The sequence below is a fragment of the Ambystoma mexicanum genome, chromosome 10 (assembly GCF_040938575.1).
Source record: "Ambystoma mexicanum isolate Mex_15411 chromosome 10, UKY_AmexF1_1, whole genome shotgun sequence".
NCBI lineage: Eukaryota > Metazoa > Chordata > Amphibia > Caudata > Ambystomatidae > Ambystoma > Ambystoma mexicanum.
In genome coordinates this window covers 97613971-97631353 of record NC_090932.1, presented here as the reverse complement: position 1 = coordinate 97631353, position 17383 = coordinate 97613971, and the positions used below count along the sequence as shown (strand labels likewise).

The window sequence follows — 17383 nt, the reverse complement described above, 5'->3', positions numbered from 1 at the left end:
CTCAGAATCTGCAATGTATAACTAGTGATATATATACATGCCATTACTGTCCTTGTGAATGAAGTCCCCTCTGGGTGTAGGAAGTGTGTAAAAAGCATCTCTAAAGAGTATCCACTAAACTTGTGCTGATTCTGAAAAAGTATTTTAAAGTATATTTGATTGTTACATATCTTGCCCTTTTAAAAAATGTTTATTTAAAAATTGATAATATCTATAACTGAAACCTTGAGTGTAAGTGTTACTTGGCTACATGTATTTTCGAATTTCATTGCTACAGCATTACATCTCACATGTACCCCTCTTGGCCTGGCTGCTCAGTCACACTACCAACTTGTGTAGTACAGACATATACCAAAAGGTGGGTTACCTAATACCAAGCAGATAAGTGTTATTTTGTATCGCAGTGTAACTGCATCAATGCTTGCCTTACAAGGCTCTCTTGTGGAAAAGGTCTGTTAACCAGTGCAAGACAATTGGATTAGCGGGCTCACGCCAGAGCCTCAGTTCAGTACTTTAACCCAACACTTAGCAAAATGATATCACTCAATAGTGATATATAAATAAAACTAGCCATGTTTGAAAATATGAACCAGTTCCGATTTTACTTGGCTTTTAGTGGGGGACCGCAGCAGTAACTTCAATGTCCTTTGATTTAAATGTACCTGTTCTCTCTATTCTGCCCCTTCAGTGATTTCACAGCTTTCTTTCTCTCTTATCTGTAAAATGGCACCAACCTATCGCTGTGTAATACGTCTTTTAGCTTGCCATAGTTCATCTACCACTGGCCATGCTTCTATTGTGCTGTGTTTGCATCACATAAATATCGTTCAAAATAATGTTGCATTATCCTTACTGAAGGTGTCTCTATACTGCATGGACAGTCAGGTTTGCTTCTGGATTCTCTGCCTCTTGAATGATATATGTGTTCATTTGTGTTACAGAGGGATGTTTCGGGCATGCTGGCCTACAGCCTGAAGCTGTGTATGTCCCTAATGCAAAACAAGCAGTTCCGCAACAAAGTGCTGAGAGTCCTGGTGAAAATCTACATGAACCTAGAAAAACCAGACTTCATCAATGTTTGTCAGGTAATGTAAAATGAAGTGATAATAGACCATGAATGCTTACTGGATTAATTCCCCAGATGCGTGCACACCTGCCTTTTAACAGACATGGGCATGCCTGCTACCCATGGAGTCGCATTGGAAAGACAATTTTGCTGAATAAGCAATTGAGATCACGCGTTTCCTCTTTCTCTGTTGCTTGCTCCTTATTTTTCTCTCTCTCTCTCTCTCTAGGGACCCCACCTTCACTGTGCTTTGAGACAAGCCAGAAGCGGGGAAAGTGTTATACTTGCAACAACCATAAAATAAACACACATTGGCAAAGCCGCCAATAGGGATGACTTCATCACTGTAGGTTTCCTTGGTTTTGCGATGCAGGAACAGGCTTTAGAAAAAACAGAAATAACTCAGGAATGAATTATGTTGAGATTGATTTGTAAAATCAGCCCCTTGGTGGAGGATTTTATGAGACCACCCTATTTATGGTAAAGACAATGGGAGGTTAGCCAAAACCCAATCTAGGTAGTATGGAAGAGCAGTCAAGGCGTAGCCTCAGGAAAAGTGTGAGATTAGTCTAGGGCTACAATGAGTCCACACAAAAAACACCAATACATGTCAGGGAGTGTATTCTAGTTATAAAGTGCAATTATGTATTAGTCCTTTCTAAACACACTGAGCATAAAAAGTATCACAGGTAAGTATAGTAATAAAAAAACCATGATTCACATACTGACACATTCAGCTTTAGAGATCACCTACAAGTAGTCAACAGGTTTATAATTAAAAGCAAGAAAACAGATTTAGATAGCATAATCACAACCCAGTTTCCTGTTTTATGAAGTCCACCCCTAACATGTGTAGGGTGCCTTCTGCCCAAAAAGTCAAATGTTGCAATATGGTTTCAACAGGGAAAGTAATTCAGAACTGATGCAGTGGGCTATGGTGGTTATTGAAAAGTTCCTTAAAGTGTTGGCAGTATTAACTATGAATAAGTTAAGTACCCCACTCTAGCATGTGTTGGGGAGAATTCTCATTTCTGTGGTAATTCCCTTCAACTTTAGAGACCCACATCTCTTTTGCTGGACCTTAGGCCTTTTTATCCCTGAAGAGAGTGAGCCCTTTCTCTCACTCTCTCATGTATTTTGATCTCATTTGAATGATCCGTTTCCTCTGATTTTGGAGTCTGACAAACTCCATAGGCTGTGACGCAGAGCACCTTCAGTGCAGTGTCACAGAAAAATCCTTTTGATTTCTCTTAAGGTTTAAATACCTTTTCTTGCGAGAACTACTGTTCCCAAGAATAGTAAAGTGAAATTGACTTTACTTACCTTTTCTCTCTGCAGATCCAGCACACCCCATCTTAAGTGGAGTGCTGGGGGGTTACTTAGAAGCCCCTTTTTCTACTTACTGATGTAAAAAATGTGTTATCCTTACTATTGTAAATGGCTGATGGCAGTGGTTTCATTTTCCTACCATTGTGCTTTTCTACTGCAGGCTGAATCCTCAGCTGCAGTATAGCACCCATGGATGACCGTTTTATCAAAATGGCCCTCCTCTTCTTTTTTCGCCATTTCTTGTTTGTGAGGTTTTTCTTGGGTTTTACCCTGTGCGTCAAACCCAGGTTTAACCCTTTTGTTTGTTTTTTGCCTTTGGTGTCTTCAGTACTGAAACCCGCCTCTGGCTCCAGTGTGTCTGGAAGGGCAGGAAGTGAGGGAGGTGCCCGAAACTCCCCTGTCCTTGGTCTCCTTGGTTACATGAATGCACCTAGTCCTGATTGGCTGGCAGGCTGTTGTCCTTGTAGGACAGTCACCCTGCTGTGTGAGCGACAGCTAGGCTGTGCATGAATGGGAGAAACCTGCATAAAAGGCAAGGCTTCTTGAACTGAAGACCGTCTTGACCACTGGAAGAACAGCTGACGAAGGAATCATGAAGAGAAGCTTGCTGCATCCTCCTGGACTGTTGAACTGCCCGCTGAAGCCCTGCTGCTGTGCTGAAGCTCCTTTTTTTTTAATCGACAAGAGAAGCTCTGAAGAGGACGACTTCTTCCCTTGGGTTAGTGGGACCAACTAACACCAAGACGAACTTTGCCTGCAGACCATCCCCCACTGTCTGTACTACTTTGCTGCTGCCGGAACCAAGTGCCAGGAGTCGAGAAATCTGTAGTCCAGTGCAACGGCTTTAAGCTGGACCAAAGCTCCAGGAAGATCATGAGGACCCTCCCGAAGGATGACCCAAGCTCGAGTCCCCTCACCAGAGTGCTGGACTCAAGGAGTGAAGGAAGCCCATGCAGTGTCCAATATCCACGATGGTGCTATTTGCCGGTAGCTGAAACCGCAGAGTGCCGCTGAATTGAAAAGAGCCTGTAGCTGCTGTCAACCTCCGAAATGCTGTGCAGGAGTCCTCCAGATGTCCTTCCTCTTGTCCCTACGACTGAGGCCCAGGAACACGGGATCTGCAAGTCTGTTACCTGAACAGAAGCCAGCTGGATCCACTTCTAACCTACGGTACTGTGCTGACTCAGAGGTACTTACCTCTTTGTCTGTAGCTTGCTTGTCTCTGTTGAGATTGCAGTAGCTGCCTTCTAGATTTATTTTTGCTACAAGTGTAACAGCTTGTGGCCCAACAGTGATTTTCTACAACAAACGCTCTAACTTTGTGCAAGACCTTACTTTGCTATCTAAGAAGTGCCCTAGCTCCATAGATTTTTCTCCAATTGACTTTGGCTGTCCTGGCTCCCTGCAGACTCTTCTAGTCCATTGACTTTGATTCTAACTGTCCCTCATAGGTAATACATTGGTTTTTAACTAATATTGCTGGGGAAGGTTTTTATCTAGACTTCATTGGGAGATTTTAAAAGTTCTCACATGCTCTGAGAATATCTTTCAAAGTGTTTTTCTATTGTTGCACGTTGCCCCCCCTTTTACAGAATGCTGATTTAAAACTGAGCATTAAATAAATAATGATTTTACTTGAAAAGTAGAGTAAGTGTTATTTGGATACTTGTATTTGTGGATTTTGATGCTACAGCTCACATTTACCCCTCTTGAGATAACTCTGGCTGCTCAGTCACACTACCAACTTGTGTGGTACAGACCTATACCAATAGGTGTGTTACCTACTACAGAGAGAACAAGGGTGGTGTAGTCTCCAACAGGGTTACTACTCCAATTCTTGCCTAAAACTGGTTGCAGGCAGTGAGGATTTGTGTAGAGTGGTTACATTATTTGCTGTACTTGAGCCCAACTAAACCATCCAAAAGGCTAAGCTCCATCGAAATGTAAAAGCAATTCTAACATGCCAAATATGGATAACTTCAAAGAAGAAGCGCTGCTTGTTCTGACAGTAGATCAATTAAAAGATATGTGCAAAATCAGGGGTCTCGCTGTGGAGGGAAAGAAAAGTGAATTAGTTGCAAGGTTGTTGAATCACCAAAGTGTGGATAGTAGGCCTGTAGCACCTACTATCCCAAGTAATGTGGGAAGTAATGATGAGGATGACAGTTTAAAGTCTAATTCCAATCTGCAAGAGAAGTCTGAAGAGTGTCAGGAAGAGAGCCCCTCTTTGCCACAGCCTGCCCTTATGCCTCAGCCTATTTCCATTGGGACACCAGAAGGTCCAACATGAAGCCCAGAATATGTTTCTCTTGAAAGAATGAGATTCGAGTTGGAGTTCAAAAAGTTAAATGCTGAAGCCAAACATCAAGACATCAAACTCAGAGTAAGGGAGATGCAACATGAAATGGATATGAACAGACTGTGTCCCTTGATTCTACTTTCCTTTCAGGTTTTTCTAGGTCTGCTAGTCCCAAGAGGCCTTGCCTGCCCAAAGAAGCAATGAATATGTATGAATCTAAACTTGATATGTTGGATTGGCTGGGTACGTTCGAATACGCCGATTGTCTTCTAGGAATCGGTGGGAATTATTTGATCCCTTGGCTCATATCTAGGCTCCCCCTGAATGGCTGTGATGCTTTAATGGAGTTGGGTGCCATTGAGAGAAAGGATTAGGGATCTGTGAAGCTGGCATTAATAGCCAGATTTGGGAAAACTCCTTCCCAGTACCTTAAGAGGTTTAGGACCCTCAGAAACACAGATGGTACCCTTGGGCTACCTGGCTATGTGAATATTTAAAGAATTTAGATTGTTGGGTTAAGGGTTACAGAGTAAACACATTTTGAAGGCATGAGTAATCTTTTCTTTTTTTTGTCATCTATTTTTGATGCCTGGTCTCATGAGCTGAGGCAACACTTGGATGACTCAAAAAGAAATTGATCCTGAAAAGTTAGCACAGGCTGCTGACTTGTGGGTAGCCAACAGGGTCACTCACAAGGACTCTGGGGCAACTCACGAAAAGGAAGAGGGGAAGCAGCACAAGAAAGAGGGAAAAGAAAATTATAATTCCAACCATCCAAAAGAGGGCTACAAACATAGCAAGGGCAATTCCCATGGGAAACCTGGTAGGTCTAGTGAAACCTCTTCTGCCAAACCAGAGGGAAGTTAGCAGAAACCCCCATTCCAGAGAACATTTGGGAAATGCTTTGTATGTGGGTCTACTGGTCATGTGAAAGGGGATCTCAGATGCAAAGGTAAACCTTCAGGGGTTCACACTGCCTCCTTAGCCTTTATCCCTGAGGGAGAATTTATAATGGCAACTTTTAATTACTGGCTGAAGACCCCATTGGAGTTCAAGCCAGTGTTTCTTTAGTGACCCTGGGTCTGTGGGAACAACAGAATCTGGATATGTACAACTCCATGCCAGATAACACAAGAATATTATAAGGACAGTGTACTTGTAAATGGACAGGAGGCCCCTGCCATTAGAGAAACGGGGGGGTGGGAGGGTGGGCAAGCATTACAGTGGTTGATGAAAGTTGTTTCAAACCTGAGTATGTGGCCAAGGCACCCAAATGTCCCACTAAACTTGCAGGATGCCCTATCCAAATGGTTCCCATTCTGCCAGCTCTCATACAGTGCAACAATATGACTGTAAGAATACCTGTCAGTGTTCAGAATGAGGTGCCTGGGAGAGTCCTGTTGGGGAATGACTTACAAGCTCTTGGAGTTGTATCAAGCACCCCCAGGCCTCCCAGTAAAAGGAAGCCGGAGCAGACTGGAAAGGCCAGAGAGCTCCCTTTGGATGACTCTCAATGGGTTGTTACAGAGGTACCTATAACACCCTGTCCACAGGAAGAACCTACTTCTAATTCAAGAAGGAGACAAAAGGGAAACCCAAGGTATCGGGAAGAAAGAAAGTATTACCCCTATGCACAAAACAAGGATATCCAGAGAGGACAGTCCAAGGTCACACCTGTGACCCCCTCCACCAGCTGAGGCTGAGGGGGAGGATCAACCAGAGGATGGAGAAATAGTTACTGGTGAAGCAGAACTGGAAGAAGACCTTCCCCCCTGTTGGAGATCTGGATCCTAAAGACCATCTTGAGCTGCAGACTTTGCTTGCGTAAGGTGGCCCCTGTAGTGCAGACTTCAGCAGAGGTCAAAGAGTGTGTCCTACTTTTGAAGGACTTTGCCAACAGGCAGCTTCCCAGCTGGACGGGCAAGAGCCAGGGAAGCACAGGCTGTACTGGGAGGATGGCCGCCTTTACACTGAGCCTATAGATTCTACCCTAGAGGACCACAGAAGACTTTTAATGCCACAGGAGGTAAGACCCCAGTTTCTACAGTTAGCCCATGAGATTCCTTTAGCTGGTTACTTAAGCTTTAAGAAGACCAAGGAAATGATTTCTCTTTGTTTGTACTGTCCCAAGATGGGGTCTGATGCAGATAAATTCTGTAGAAGCTGTCACACTTGTCAGACTTCTGGCAAGAGTGGAGCTAAGAATGTGGCACCTTTTGGTGTCTCTCCCAGTGGTGGGAGCTCCTTTTGAGAGTGTAGGAATCAACACTGCTGGTCCCTTAGACCCTCCCACATCTTCAGACAACTGATTTAATATTTGTTGTGGTAGACCACCCTACCAGGTATCCTGAAGCAATACCTATGAGAACTGTTACTGCTCAGGCAGTAGCTAAGGCCCTCCTTGGTATTTTTACCAGGGTTGGTTTTCCTAAGGAGGTTATCTCCGACAGAGGGACCCATTTTATGTCCCACTACATGCAGACCATGTGGAAAAACTGTGGATTGACCTACAAGTTCTCAACAGCCTACCATCCCCAAACCAATGGCTTGGTGGATAGGATTAATGTAATGAACCCCTTAGAAGAAAGTGGGATCTTCTACTCCCATGCCTTCTCTTTGCTTATAGAGCAGTCCCTCAAGAAGGGGTTGGCTTCAGCCCCTTTGAGCTTCTCTATGGTCATCCGGTTAGAGGTCCATTGGCACTAATCAAGGAAGGGTTGGAGAGTGCTCCGTCCCACAAGCCAGGGAGAGTCACTGACTTTGTGTTAGGTCTCCGACGGAGAATGACACACATGACGGAAGCTTCAGAAAACTTGAAAGCAGGTCAGGCTCTGGTTAAATATTGGCATGACCAGAAGGCCAAGATGGTTGAGTTTACTCAAGATCAGCTAGCTCTAGTTATGATACCTACTAGACAGAAGGCCATACAGGACACATGGATTGACCCTTTAAGGCTGTGGGCAAACTTGCAGATGTCAATTATTTGGTGGACTTGGGTAATCCCAAGGAGGCCCCCATGGTCTTTCATAGCAACCACCCAAAGGCATATGTATCTAGACCAGAGATGGGAACTTTGCTCTTAGCATCTGATCAAGAGGAGGAGGAGAGTGAACCTCTGCCTGACCTTCTCAGGGGACAGCCTTTAAATGGAAAAATAGGAGTTAATATCTCTTCTGAACTGACTTTGGACCAACAGGAGGAGTGCAAGGCTCTGTTAAATCAGTTTGCCTTCCTGTTTTCATTGACACCAGGCTTGACCCCTTGGGGCCAGCATGATAATCTCACTGGTGACTGTCTACCTGTCAAAAGCAGGGGTTAGAGAATGTCAGACCATGTAAGAAACCACATAAAGGAAGAAATCAAGAAGATGCTTGATCTCTGGGCAATAGAGCCCTCTCAAGTCCATGGGCTAGTCCAGTTGTACTAGTGCCGAAGGCACGATCCAAGGAGTTGAGATTATGTGTGGACTATAGCGCTCAGAATGCAGTTACCCGACTGCCCATCCTTTACCTAGACAGTTGAACTGGTGAATAAACTTGGTTCAGCCAAATACCTGAGTACATTTGACCTAACCTCAGGTTATTCGCAAATAGCTCTGACAGGCTTTGACAAGGAGAAAGCTGCATTTTCCACCCCAGGACACCTCTACCAGTTTAAGGTAATGCCTTTTAGACTAAAGAATGCACATGCTACGTTCCCAAGGATGGTGATTCAAGTTCTGAATGGGATGGAGGTCTTCTGCATGGCATACTTGGATGACATTGCAGTGTTGAGCCCCATTTTGGAAGAGCATCTTGACCACCTTGGATATGTTTTGCAGGCTCTTGAACAGGCCCAACTGACCATAAAGGCAAGCAAATGTCAAATTGTTCACAGTAAGGTGGTCTATCCTGGACATGAGGCAAGAGGCGGTGTAATAAGGCTATTTCCTAGCAAACTACAAGCTGCACAGGACTGGGCCACCCCTACTACTCAAACCCAGATGAGAGCCTTTCTAGGTCTCCCTGATTACTATAGGCGCTTCATTGAGAACTATGGGACCATAGATTCTCCCTTGAATGTGATCTCCTCACCCAAATTCCCCAAGGTGGTCGGGTGGAATGAGGAGTGCACTAAGGCATTTGAAGGATTTACGAAAGCCCTTTGTCAATCTTGAGAGCTCCTGACTACAACCAATCCTTTATTGTAAAAACCAATGCTTCCAATACAGGTATAGGTGCAGTTCTGAGTCAGCTGGATGAGAAAGGCAGGGAACACCATATCTGCTTCATCAGTAGGAAACTGAAGGACCCAAGAACAAGGTGGGCAACCATAGAACGTGAATGTTTTGCCATTGTTTGGGGTTTGAGGAAGTTTAGACCATACGTGTATGAATCTACTTTTGTAATTCAAACAGACCCCCAATCCTTGAGATGGTTAAATGCAAATGGAGGGGGAGAATCCTAAATTGTTAAGATGGTCAATCAGCCTTCAGGGGTTTGATTTTCCTACAGAATATAGGTCAGGATGTAATCACCAAAATGCTGATGGTCTCTCCAGAAAGTATGACCGACTGGAGTAAGGAGATTCATCCAGGAGTGGATTAAATACTCCTTTTCCTTCGTCTGGGGGGGGACGAGGGTTAGGGAGAATTCTCAGAAATGTGCTAATCCCCTCTCCCTTAGAGAACCCCAGCTCTTTTTGCTGGACTATAGGACTTTTTCTCCCTCATGTAATTTTAATGTGATTTATTCTGTTTCTTTTGACTTTGGAGTCTGACAAACTTCATAGACATAATTTTTACATTGTGTCACACAGCACCTTCAGTGCAGTGGCATAGGGAAGTCTCTTAGATTTCCCAAAGGTTTAAATACCTTCTCTTGGTGAAACTCCTGTTTCCAAGGGCAGTGAAGTGAAATTGACTTTAGTTACATTTTGTAACTTTCTAGACCCAGCACACCCTAACTTACAATAGGGTGCTGGCGGGGTTACTTAGTATCCCCTTTTGTCTAGTTTCTCTTATAACTTTTTATGTTACCCTTTCTACAATGGTTTACTTTTTACTACCATTGTGTGTTTTTACCACAGGCTGCATTCGCAGCCACGGTAAGGCACCCATGGGTGCCCATTTTGTCAAAATGGCCGGTCGTCTTTTTTCGACATTTTCTGTTGGAAAGTTCCTTCTTGAGATTTACTCTGTGTGCCAAACCAAGTTTGGTCTCTTTGTTCGTTTTGTCTTTGGCGGGATTCACGAGTGAACCCTGCCTCTGGCTCCAGTATGTCTGGCAGGGGCAGGAAGTGAGGGAGGTGCCCGAAACTCCCTGTGCTTAATCCCCTTGGTTACAGGCATGCACGCAAAGGTATTTGGCCGGCTGGCTGTCCAGAAAGGACAGCCACCCTACTGCGTGATTTACAGCCAGGCTGGAATGAATGGGAGAAACCTGCATAAAAGGTGAGGCTTTTTGGCTTGGAAGACAGAGTCGACCACTGGAGGAAGGAATAGGAAGAAGAACCTGGAAGAGACTCCTGCTGCAACTCCTGGATGTTGGCTTGCCCGGAGAAGCCCTGCTGCGCTGAAGCTCCGAATTCGCCTCGACTAGAGAAGCCCTGCAAGGAAGACATCTCCCTTTGAGTTGATGGGACCAATCGACTCCAAAGTAAGTCGTCTGGACATCCTCTTGGAGCTGGTTGTATTTCCACTGCAGTTGCTGCTGGAACCGAAGAGCCAGGGAGAGGAACACCAGATTGTATGCGTTGCTTTTAAGTCGGACCTGAGTGCTAGGAAGATCCTCCAGACTTCCGCGTTGCAGGACTGACCAAGCCTGAGCCACCTCAACTGAGTGCTGGACCCTAGAAGCAAGGAAAGTCTGAAGTGGTATCCGAGAACCGCTGTGTTGCTATTTGTTGTCAGGCATGAGGAGCTGGAACACTGAAGGACCGCTGAAATGAAGTTTTCCCATTGCTGCTGCAGACTGTCCCATTGCAGAGCAGGAGTCCCCATACATCCTCCCTCGTATCCCAGTGACTAAGGCTCAGGCACAACAGGCTCTGCAGAGCTGCCCAGGAACAGAAGCCAGCTGGAACCATTTCTTCTATCCAGAGGTACTGTAAAGTCTAAGCGAACTTAACTCTTGTTGTGTAGCCATACTTGCCTCCCAGCTTGTGGCCCCACAAGTGTTTTATTTTTCTACAAATATTTATACAAACTTTGCAATACTTTTTCCCTACTTGCAAAGAAGATATTCAGCTCCCCTTGACATTGTGCAATTAACAATGGCTGTCCTGGCTCCCTGAGTGACTCTTCTTGCCTCTGACTCTGTGGTTTCTTTTCCTCTGGAAAGGGTTTATTTACTGAACATTGGAAGGTTTCAAAAGTACTTGCCTGTTTGAGTTATTTGTTAACCTTTTGTTTTATTCCTCTATTCTATCTTTCTCACCAAACTCAGTATTGCTCTAAATGTACCAGTCCTAAGTCAATGTCCATAGTGTCCTGGCTGTTTGTCACCTGAGGGTGTAGGAAGTGCCTGTGTGCCATACCCAATGGGTATCATCTAATTTAGAGAAACTGAGTGTGTTTTGAAGTATATTTGTGTTACATGTTTTGCTCCCTTTCTGAAGAAGGCTTATATAACTGATTGTGAAATAAATTAATAATTGTTTTATCAATAAACCTTGAGTGTAAGTGTAAATTTGAATAGCTGTATTGTGGAACTCTGTGTCGCAACCTAACTGCTCACATTGAACCCTTTTGAGAGAAGCCTGGCTGCTCGACCACACTCCAAACCTGTGTAGTTCACAGTTCTACCAAAGGTTGGTGTCCCTATTGCCAGGAGGTCAAGGTTATTGTAGTGCACCCAAAGGGTACTGCATACAATCTTGCCTAACCTAGAACTAGTGATATATAAATGCCATTACTGTTCTTGTGAAAGAAGTCACCTCCAGGTGTAGGGAGTTTGCACATCGAAAGAGTATCTACTAACTTGTGCTGATTCTGGAAAAGTATTTTAAAGTATATTTGATTGCATATCTTACCCTTTTGAAAGAACGATGTTAGGGAGAATTCACATAAATGTGCTAATCCCTTCACCTTAGAGACCCCCTGAAACTTTGCTGGATTTTGAGGACTTGATTTTTTACCTGGAAAGAGTGTGAGCCTTTCTTCCCACTCTCATGTATTTTGATGTGTGTTTTACTCTTGTGTTCTTTGATTATGGAGTTTTAAGATAACTCCATAGTCATCGTTTCATGTGTGTTACACAGAACCCTCAGTGCAGTGACAAAGGGATGTCTTTTTTTTTAGACTAGGTTTATATACCTTCTCTGGGATAAACTGTTTCCCAGAGAAAGTAAGGTTAAATTGACTTTACTAGTCTTTTTAAATTCCTAGACCCAACACACACTATCTTCCTATATAATGATGGAGGGGTTACCTAGTATCCCCTGTGTCTAGAAACTCATGTAGCGGTCAAATGCTACCCTTTCCTATCGAAATGGCTGATGGCAGTGGTTTTACAACGAACTACCATGATTTTTCCCCAACCACGAACACCGGTAGCTAAAAATCGCGGGAGCCATGTTTTTTAAGATGGCGCCGTAAGCCCCTTTGTTTAAACAGGTCCCGGTCGTCTTTTTTCGCCGTTTCTTTTTGGAAAGGTCCTTCGAATGTTTGTCTAGGCTCGCCAAACCAGGTTTGGTCCCTTTGTTTCTATGCATTTGGCGGGCTTCAGGACTGAAGACAGCCTCTGGCGCCCGAGTGTCTGGGGTGGGCAGGAAGTGAGAGAGGTGCCCGAAACGCCCTGTGCTTAGTCTCCTAGGAGACCCAAATGCACTCTGGTGTGATTGGCTGGCTGACTGTTCGGCAAGGACAGCCACCCTACTGGGTGAGTGGCAGTTAGGCTGGAATGAAAGGGGGAAAACTGTTTAAAAGGCGAGTCTCTTGGACTGGAAAGCAGAGTCGACTACTGGAACGAAAGATCCAAAGAGGAGCTGGAAGAGGACGGCTGCTGCAACTCCTTGACCGTTAGTTCGCCCGGTGAAGCCCTGCTGCAGGTCTGAATCGCCAAGTTCATCTCGACAGAGAAGCCCCTTCAAGGACGACTTCTTCCTTTGAGTTGGTGGGACCAATCAACTCGTAAGCCACCTCGATACCATTCTCAGAGCTCGTTAGGTTTAACCAGGGGGAGGACACCAGCTTGTGTGCTTGACGACAGCTACTCGAACCGAAGACCTTCCATTTTGCCAGCTTGTTTGACCCGTCCCTGTGCAGTGCAGGAGTCCCCCGATGTACTCCCTCTTGTCCCCTTGACTGGGGCTCGGGAACAGTGAGATCTGCAGGGACTGCCAGGAACCAACGTCTTCAGCTGCATCTTTTTCTTCATACTAAGGTACTGTGCCAACCCGATTGAGAGAACTTGCCTCTCGCGGTGAAAGTTCATGAAACTTTCCCAACTTACAGGCCTAATCAGCTTGTGACCCAACATATGATTCTTTTTCGTGCAAACTACTTCTGAGAACATTGGCAACGACTTTACCGTTTACTACAAGTACTACTGTTTCCTATCCAAGACACTAGCCCATTGACTTTGGCCTAGGCCTATTGAACTGAATTGAGTCCTCTAGTGAACTAAAACTATTTGCACTGCCTAGGAAAGTATTTGTGATCTATTCCATTAACGTGTGCCTTTTTACTCCCATTCAAAGTAACTGAAATGCCTTTTTGCTCCTATTTCAGGGGAGCCTAATTTGCTCAGAAACTTATTGGTTTGGTATTGAAGTGTGTTTGTGTGTAATATTAAGTTGCCTCCTTATTGTGAATGTTTTCTTAATGACTGTGTAATAAATTAATAAGTGTTTTACCAAGAAACCTAGAGTGTAAGTGTCTACTTGAACCACTTTGATTGTAAGACCTCTGTGTAATAGCCTTGTACTGCTCACATTCCATCTTGAGATTAGCCTGGCTGCTCCGCTCGCTACCAAAAACTGTGTAGTACAGACTTATACCAAAGGTTGCTTTTGCTTACACCTGTAGTCCTATATGTATGTGGTGGTCCCACAGAATACTGCATGCAATTCTGCCTAACAAACGCTATTTCAAAATTGATAAATAACTATTTATAACTGATACCTTGCTAGAAGTGTTGCTTGGCTACTTGTATTTGCGAATTTCATTGCTACCACGCTAGAGCTCATTTTTATGCCCTTTGAGAGAAGCCTGGCTGCTCAGTCACACTACCAAATTGTGTGGTACAGGCTTATACCAAAAGGTGGGTTACCTAATACCAAGCAGATTTGTGTAGTCTCAGCGTTACTACATCAATTGTTACCCAAGATACGTTTAATGTTTTTCCTTTTTCTGGAGAGGCAGGGATTTCATGTGCTCGGCCTGTGGTGGGCTCCTAGAGCCAGGCCTGACAACCCCCCACCCAGGCTAGACCCAAACCCATGAAATCCTTGGCTCCCCCAGCTCTGTACAGCCTTATACTAAGAGTGGAGTCTTGTACTGCCTCAGTTGAATGATTTTATTAAGCTCTTAGTTGGACTTCAGAAAAACTGTCCTAACAAAAGGACACCGGCATCCATGCTCTGTTTTGATGAATAAACAGGGTGCATTTCCCTTGTTATAACTTTCATAGGACCAAACAGTCTAATGAAAGTAAGTTAGAAGAACGTGGCAGCCCTGCTCAGCAGAATGAAATGACTGTGCAGTCCTTTCATGTGTGTGTGTGTGTGTGTGTGTGTGTGTGTGTGTGTGTGTGTGTGTGTGTGTGTGTGTGTTTTTGAATGCACTGCCTTGATGGCAGTAAAGCAACACAAGCTCTCTCTAGCATGCTGGAGGGGGCTTGTGTTTGGTTATTGCCACCAGAGCATTGAATGAAAAACATAATAAACGCATTGCAAAATGGTTGCTTGCATACTTAAGAAAAGCAGGAATCTGGAGCACATTAAGTTGCTCATTTTACATTTAGAAATAATTGTAACATATATTTTGTTGTTGTTGCAGTAGTTTAAAGCAGTGGTATTCAAACTTTTTTATGCTGAGCCCCCTTGATTAAAAATATTGCTGCTGTTTTCTCTCTTCCCCCCCCCCCCCTCCCCGTGAGTAATTATATTGTTGCTGGGCCCCCCTAAACCCCCGAGGCGCTGCATACCCTTCGGGCCCCACAGTTTGAAGACCACTAGTTTAAAGTAATAAACATTGTGAGTGAACTTGTCCTTTAAAGGAAAGGTTCACTCGAAATTGTTCTTGCTAGGGTGCTCGTGTTTCAATTCACTTCCCTGACGGCAGTAAAAAATACGCTCTCTGCTCTCTGCTCGCTCTCTGCTCTCTGCTCTCTCTCTCTGCTCTCTGCTCGCTCTCGCTCTCTTCGCTCGCGCTCGCGCTCTCTCTCGCTCTCTGCTCTCTCTCGCTCTCTGCTCTCTCTCGCTCTCTGCTCTCTCTCGCTCTCTGCTCTCGCTCGCTCTCTGCTCTCTCTCGCTCTCTGCTCTCTCTGTCTCTCTCGCTCTCTGCTCTCTCTCTCTCTCGCTCTCTTCGCTCGCTCTTGCTCTCTCTCTCTGCTCTCTCTCTCTCTCTCTGCTCTCTCTGCTCTCTCTCGCTCGCTCGCTCGCTCTCTCGCTCGCTCTCTCTCGCTCCCTCTCTGCTCTCTGCTCTCTCTCGCCAAAAAAGCCTTGTTTATTCTGCTAAACAAGGCGCGATTGCCAGTGTCTTTTGAGAGGAACTCGTTTAGTCTAGTGGTTAAGTAACATTGGTTAATGTGCAGGTGCATTAACTTGGATACTAGCTCTGCAACTAGTCACGTGCCACTTAGTCAAGGTAGACTGTCAAACTTTTACTGAAAATTGTGAAGAAAGTACATTGGCGGCATACCCAGATAATTTTATCATCCAAAAAATATTTTTCATCCCAGAAAAATGTTAGTGTCCTCTAAATCAAAATAGAACGGCCACATTTGAGTAGGAAAAAGAAATCTGACTGTGGTAGTTTGAAAGAAAATAATGAAAGTTTGGATTTGGGCCGAAACTCAAAAGTTGATGATGCTGATTTGATCGGGCTGCTTTCCTGTGTGTGGAGCGGGATCAAGGGATCGGATGCTAGGCCAGCAGTGCACCTGTCCTAAATGCAGTTCATGGCACTGACTGTGTTCCCAGATTTAGCCCCAAGACAGCATCTCGGGCACAAGGGGTTATTTTAGTGAAATGTATTTTGGTGGTGAAGGGCAATGAAGGGGCCAGTGAATAATTGAGGTTTGTGGAATGTGTACAACTGTATTTTCTCGATTTCTTCCTGCAGTGCCTAATCTTCCTAGATGACCCTCAGGCTGTGAGTGACATCTTGGAGAAGCTTGTGAAAGAAGACAACCTCCTGATGGCCTACCAGATCTGCTTTGATCTGTATGAGAGTGCCAGCCAGCAGTTTCTGTCCTCTGTGATCCAGAACCTCCACACTGTGGGCACGCCTATCGCCTCTGTGCCCGGGTCTACTAATACTGGCACTGTCCCGATAGCTGAGAAAGACAGGTGAGTCCTTTTTTGTGTTTGTAACAACATTATTGTATGAATGTTAGCCACTGAGAAGCGGGAGAGTGAAAGAGAGGTATTCAGTGAATTAAAGTTGCCAAGAAAAGAAACACTGAAAAAATGTGTATTTAACCCAGGAGTGGAGCGCAGTGAGCCAAGACACCAGTGCCTTTATCAGTTTAAACGCAGTTTGGAAAATGTAAATCTGTGCTGTAATGCGAGGGTCACATACTGTGCAAACTCTAGGATCGATTAAGTCAGGAAATTTGTTGCCATTCATCAAGTAAGGTTTCTCAAATATGTTGCTGGTGTGGTCTGGTGGCTGCAACAACCTACACCTTCAGGACACCCCCACACTCCAACCACTCTCCTATACCACCTTTTTAAAAAGACTAGTAAAGTCAATTTAACCTTGTATTCTCTGGGAAACATAGTTTTTCCCAGAGAAGGTGTTTAAACCTCTTGGAAGTCTAAAAAGACATCCCTGTGTCACTGCACTCTGGGTGCTGTGTAACACACATGAAAAGATGCCTATGGAGTTATCTTAAAACTCCAAAATCAAAGAACACAAGAGTAAAACACACATCAAAATACATGAGTGGGAAAAAAAAACTCTCACTCTTTCCAGGTAAAAAAAAATCAAGTCCTCAAAAACCAGCAAAGGTGAAGGGAATTAGCACATTTATGCGCATTCTCCCTAACAGTTTGCCAGGTGAAGCCCTGCTGCAGGTCCGAATTGCCAAGTTCACATCGACAGAGAAGCCCTGCAAGGACGACTTCTCCCTTTGAGTTGGTGGGACCGATCAACTCCCAAGTAAGCCACCTGGACACCCATCTCGGAGCTGGTTGCCCTTCTTCAGAGTGCTGCAGGAAACCATAGAGCCAGGGAAAGGGACACCAGATTGTGTGCGTTGCTTGTAAGCTGGCCGAAAGCTTTTGGAAGGTTCTCTGGACTCCCCCGAAACAGGACTGACCAGGCCTGACCCCCTCAGTTGAGTGCGGGACCTCAGATGTGAGGAAAGTCCACCTTGACAGCCAGGAACCACGCTTGTTATTTGCTGTACCGCAAGGAGCTGAAATGCGAAACGGCCACTGAAAGTAAAGTTTGCCGGTTGCCAGGTATGACGGTGCCAATACAGTGCAGGAGTCCCCTGCCATCCTCCCTCTTGTCCCCACAACTGAGGCCCAGGGACCGT

At 44.8% G+C, this 17383-nt stretch overlaps 1 protein-coding gene across 1 annotated transcript in view; it reads left to right on the top strand.

Moving 5' to 3' along the window:
* Positions 1–17383, top strand: part of PSMD1 (proteasome 26S subunit, non-ATPase 1) — a 1063364-nt gene that overhangs the window by 78542 nt on the left and 967439 nt on the right. Inside the window, exons 6-7 of the mRNA XM_069617568.1 lie at positions 942–1085; positions 15961–16187. Of these exons, the coding sequence (XP_069473669.1) occupies positions 942–1085; positions 15961–16187 (371 nt within the window). The remainder of the gene's footprint in view (positions 1–941; positions 1086–15960; positions 16188–17383) is intronic.